Here is a 5,484-nt window from a genome sequence, read left to right as displayed (position 1 = left end):
GGCCAAGTCCCAGGAAGCTTTCTTGACATCTACAGATGATTTAAATCAGCTACTAAATCCAATGCAAATTTAACCAAGCAGGCCTAGGTGAGGCTCTTTGAGAGAGCACTTGTCTAGGTTTGTATGAGATCCTGAGATCAACCCACAATACTGTGAAAATGGAAGAAAATATATAGGAACCAGATTGAAAAAATGTATTGCATAGCTTTTCTGTGTGTATTTGGTCTCCAGCCTGCCAGAGCCCACATCTCCAGATCAGGAGATAACATATTGAAAGTGGTTTTCTCCTTCCACCATTTGAACCATGGAAATAAAACTCAGGTAACCTGGCTAGTTATCAAGAACTTTGACCATACCATCTCTCAAGTCAGATCTCTGATTCTCAGAATTATGTCCCCAGGGAGAGCAGATACTGGGTTTCTGTAGCTCAGGCTGATCTCAAACTCACTGTACGAATGAGAATGACTGTGAAGTTCTCATCCCCCTGTGTATTAGTCAGGGTTCTCTAGAGTCACAGAAGTTACTTAATAAATGCATATAAATATATGAATTTAATGGAATGACTTATTGTCCATCAATGGCTAATTATGAATGGAAAATAGAAGAATCCACGAGCTGCTCAGTCCCAGAAGGCTTCGTGTATTGGCTGATCTGCTTGGATCTCGTAGAGGGAATGGATGGCCTGATGGAGATGAAGGCAAGCAGGCAAAGATTACCCTTCCTTCTTCCATTGCCCTTATGTAGTACTCCAACAGAAGGTGTGGTCCAGATTAAAGGTGTGCCTTCCAGCCTCAAGGTCTGGATTAAAGGCTCATCCAGGCTCAAGATTGACTCAAAGACCTATTGCCTTCCTGCCTCAAGATCTGGATCACGAGTGTGCCTTCCATATCTGGATAATAGTTCATTCCAGATATAGTCAAGTTGACAACCAGGAGTAGCCATCACAATCTGATTTGAACATGCTGAGATTAGAGGCCCAGTTCTCTTGAGAGTGCCTTTACCAAGCTCTTTAGTTGCTACTAAGTAAGAGACATTCTGTCCTACCTAGATATTTGTTCTTCCTTTTGCAAACCTTGTTCTCTAGGTAGACATTTTATCCTGCTACTTTGATATCTGGGAAGATACTGGTTCTGTAGCTGCTCTTGATATAAGCCAGAGAGACAGGAGAACTTGAACTTGCTGTGTAGCTCATAATCACGTATAGAAGCTGGGATTACAGATTACCAGCATGGACCACCACACAGTAGACATGGAAGAGAAGAGGGATTCTGTGGTGATATATTATGTCCCCTAATAAAACTTATCTGGGGTCAGAGAACAGAACAGTCATTAGATTAGACATAGAGGCCAGACAGTGACCTCATGTCTTACTTGGGAAAGACACATTTCTTTAATCCCAGGAAGTGCCCAATGGGGGTTGAGGGTGGTAGTCACCCAGGCCTTTGGAATTTTCCCCATGTTGAGCGCCAGATATTGGTGAAATTATTAAGGTCACTCCATGTAGTTAAAAGGGAGGTTTTTATTAGCGGCGTAACTTACAAGTGAAGGGATAGATGGGTTGCAGGGTCTGAGAAAGGTGTGTTGCAGTCTGGGAGTGTTCTCTGGAGAACTCTGCTTGGTCTACCTCCAGCATCCAGTGTCCAGGCACCAAGAGAGTCAGTGCATTCAGATCTGGTGTCTTCAGGGTCTGCTCTGGGCCTGCCTTGTAGGCATGATAGTTACCAAAGCCTCAATGGGGGTTGGAACTTCCAGATCAAGATTGGAATGGCTACCCACTACAGGAGCCATTGAAGAGAACTCTTAAAAGTTGTGAAGAGATTGCTGTAGTGTAATACTTCATAGCAGATGGCTTCTGTCGAGGGTGCAGAAGAGAAGGACTTGGTTGTCTTTAAGGGTCTAGTCACTGGAAGTCTGACAATGCTGCAGTGAGTGTATGGGCAACAAATTGGACTTGGTATTTTTCTTTTTTTTCTTCTGTTCTGGGGTAGGTCACAAGGGTTGAGGGTGTACCTGAGAGGACTGGGAAGGGAATGTGATTGGTGTGCATTATGTGAAATGTCCAAATAATCAACAAAAACTTTAAGTTATAGAAAAAAAAATACAACACATTAAGTTGTGTCAATAAACACTTTATTTAAAGCAACAGAATAAATGACTCATTAGTTATGAAAATATGTTCATAGTAAAATATGCATGTTTCATACATATGGAGTCATAGCACTCAGGAGGCAGGGGGAGTGTGACCTGAACCCAGGGCCAACCTGGGCTACGTATGTAAACACTAGGTCTATATGGGGATATTTTTATATAATTATTTCATATATTACAAAAACTGAGACAATTAAATTGGGAAAAGGCAAATTCACAGAAAATGTTGGGCCAAGTCTAATAATAGCCCTGGAATGCATCCAAGTCCTTAAGGACTTGTTGCCAGAGCTTCTCGGAAGATGAATCTGAGTCTTGAGCATCCTCTGGTTCTTGGGGTGCAGATGCCATGAGAAGTGGAGATTCAGCTGAGGCTGTACCTTCAGCTACTGCTGGATCAGTTGGGGCTTCATTTGCTTTGGGTTGGCCAGAATGGGCAGCTGCAAGTGGGGATTCAAAATCAAACAGGTTCTCTTTGGGACTACACCTGGCACCCTCGCAGACCTGATCACCATGGAGAGAAGCTTCCAGGCAGGGGTTGAGGTTGGGAATGGAGCCCACGCAAGATGTACCTGGAGACATGGACTCTCCATCGGCAGAGGCAAGTTCAGATAAGGGTCTACAGGAACTGGTTGACTCAGAAACACCTTCACAGCTTCCACTTGTCTCTGGCACTCCGTCTGAAGCATTCTTCCGTTTGTTCTTGGCCCGTTGGTTCTTGAACCAGATCTGGAAAAACCAAGAAGACACCAAAGGAACTCCTGTGTGCCAAAGCCTGGGGCAGAAGGGAAGATGCTGCATGGAAAGCTTGGCACTAATACCCCCCCCCCCACACACACACACATATACACACACACAGATGTGAACATCTAGATGCTTAAAAGGAGGTAGAAAGGTGGGATGGGTATGACTTTACACCTAAGGACTAGGCAAGCTTCAGCTAGAAGGCCTTTCTGTTACTAGGAGTGCTGATGTCTAGGCCCCTGAGAACCTCAGAGATGATAATGTGGCTCCATGATGGAACCCGCAATAAGGCAGAATGTCAGGCCCAGTCCCAGATACACATATGTCCAACTTCCAAAGCTTTGCCAAGCTGCCCCAAGCATTGGAGAAACACTAGATGTACAGGTTCTGATAGGAGTGTAGGTGCCTGATGGGGGAATACTATTGCAGCTGAAGGAGAGAGGGACGAGAATCTTACCTGGATCTGTTGCTTTGTCACACCGATCTTTTGTGCCAGCTCCATGTGTTTCTCCGGGCTTGGGTGCGGGCAGTTACTGAAATATTCTTGCAGCAGCTCCTTTTCTCGCTTTGAATACACAGTGCGTGTTTTCTTCTTTCTCTCCGGAGAGTTGAGGGGAACTTTCTGGTTGCTGTATGTATCTGAGGGCTCCAGAGAATCTAGGGAATCCTCAAAACCAGGACTCCCTGGGGAACATGAGGGTAACTGGGGACTTGGGTTCACTGGTTGGGTTGCCAGTAGTGGGAGACCTGTGTTCACTGGGGGATGGGGACTTGTTTTCATTGATGGTCCTGGAGACACCTGGGGACCTATGTCCCTCTCAGGGTCTAGGTGCCATTGGAAATTTGATTGTGTTGAGGTTGCCTCAACAACTAGAGGACTTTGTGACATCTGGAGATTTTGATGGCTTGCTGGGATTTGATGTCTTTGGAGGCTTGACTGTACTGGGCCTCCTGTAGGAACTAGGGAACTTTGAGTCATGTGCTGACTTAGTTTGCCAGTGGGAACTGGATGCCATTGGAAGCTTAATTGCATTGAAGTTCCAGTAGAAACTAGGGGCCTTTGAGATAGCAGGTGATGTAGATTGCTCATAGGGCCTGAATGATAACTTTGGAGGCTTGGTTGCACTGGAATTCCTGGGGCCACTAGGTGACTCTCAGATACTTGGAGACGTATGTCTCTTGCAGGTTGTTGAGGCATTTGGAAACCAGATTCTCTTAGTAGATATGAAGACATTTGGAGATTTGGATGCAGGGGGGGACCTTGGGGAAATTGGAGGCCCAAGTTTCTTGGGTATTCTGTATCTATTGGAGGTTCTCTGGGCATTGGTAGATACGAAGGCATGCTCTGATGTGATCCTACTGGAGTATGGTCCTGTACTGGAAAACCTGGTAATTGGGAAATGGATCAGAGGAGCTCCACACCCCCAGGTCTTACCCATCAAGCCTTCCCAGCATTTGCTCCAGATTTCCTTTACAGAAGGGATCAAATGGGGGGTCTCATCCTTTCTCTCTTCCTGCCTCTCTGTTTCCTCTGCCTCTAAGTTTTCTCAACATTGTAATAGACATGCAAATATCCCCTGGGTTAACACAAAACTGTGAGCCCAGGGATGCTGGCAGTGGGGAAGAACTTCATCTAGAATTTACAAGCACCAGTCATCTTTCTTCCCCTGCTGCCCTCTGTCTCCCTCCTTCCTTCCTTCTTCCTTCCTTTCTTTCTCTTTTATTTAACTGAGGTGGGCTGTCTCTATATAGCCTTTACTGGCCTATATTTCACTCTAACGATTAGGCTGGCCTCCAAATCATAGAGATTCAACTGCCTCTGCCTCCTTTGCACTGGGATAAAAGGTGTTGTCCACCACAAACTGGGTTTGCTCACCTCTTCTTTATGGGGAAGAGTCTGCTGAGCCTTGCAACTCATCCTTTTTAGATTTTGGTTTGCTGAGGCACAATGTCAGTCTGAAGCCCACACTGGCCTGGTATCAGCCCACACTGGCCTGGGACATGCAGAGGTCTTTTTGATGGGCCTCCTTTGTACTGTGATTACAGATATGAGCCACAGAACTAGATTTTTGTGGCTTTTGAATCTTTTATTGACTTATTTTTAATCTTCTCATAGGTTCTCATTGAAAAAAAAAATATATATATATAACATACATGGTGAAAGATAAGATCCAACAACTCCAAATGGATCTTCAAACTCAGAAACAGCTTGATACCCCCAGACAGTGGAGCACTAATAGTCAGATATGGAAATGGATGATACCCTTCTTATCTCCTCTTTTCTTCCTTTTCTTAGTCCCACTAATTGCACCCTACCTCATAAATCTCTTTGCTAGTTTTCTTCAGCAACAGATCCAAAATATTTCTAACTAAACTCTGAACTAGTTAATATTACAGGATCACCAGCCTCTATCAACAAAGCCAGAGATCTGCAGAACCTGGTTACATCCTGAGGAGGAAGATTAAGATTGTCCCAAGAACCTCAATGCCCCAAATCAGCGGGAAACAATCTAATGATAACTTCACCCCCTTTCCAATGCCCAGCTGCTTATTACCCTTTCCAGCCTCCAGCTGCTTATTACTGAACAAAAAGGG

The 5,484-nt window shown here is 44.8% G+C and overlaps 1 protein-coding gene across 1 annotated transcript; it reads right to left on the bottom strand.

Moving 5' to 3' along the window:
* Positions 1 to 2,214: 2,214 nt before the first annotated feature.
* LOC131922627 (homeobox protein CDX-2-like) lies at positions 2,215 to 4,833 on the bottom strand. The gene is made up of 3 exons (XM_059277452.1): positions 3,347 to 4,833; positions 2,718 to 2,874; positions 2,215 to 2,585 (listed from the first exon to the last, which is right to left on the bottom strand). The coding sequence occupies exons 1-3, from the start codon at positions 4,229 to 4,231 to the stop codon at positions 2,386 to 2,388; spliced, it is 1,242 nt and encodes a 413-aa protein (XP_059133435.1). The 5' UTR covers positions 4,232 to 4,833; the 3' UTR covers positions 2,215 to 2,385.
* Between the last annotated feature and the right edge of the window lie 651 nt (positions 4,834 to 5,484).

Source organism: Peromyscus eremicus, chromosome 12 (assembly GCF_949786415.1).
Source record: "Peromyscus eremicus chromosome 12, PerEre_H2_v1, whole genome shotgun sequence".
Classification (NCBI taxonomy): domain Eukaryota; kingdom Metazoa; phylum Chordata; class Mammalia; order Rodentia; family Cricetidae; genus Peromyscus; species Peromyscus eremicus.
This window is presented reverse-complemented; position numbering and strand designations above follow the sequence as displayed.

Bases quoted from the DNA above. Each gene is read 5' to 3' on its own strand.
- LOC131922627 (XM_059277452.1), bottom strand. From the start codon at position 4,231: ATGCCTTCGTATCTACCAATGCCCAGAGAACCTCCAATAGATACAGAA. The intron at 2,875-3,346 runs GTAAGATTCTCG...TGGTTTTTCCAG, and splicing joins TGACAAAGCAACAGATCCAG to ATCTGGTTCAAGAACCAACG. The intron at 2,586-2,717 runs GTACATCTTGCG...CCCCACTTGCAG, and splicing joins TGGAGAGTCCATGTCTCCAG to CTGCCCATTCTGGCCAACCC.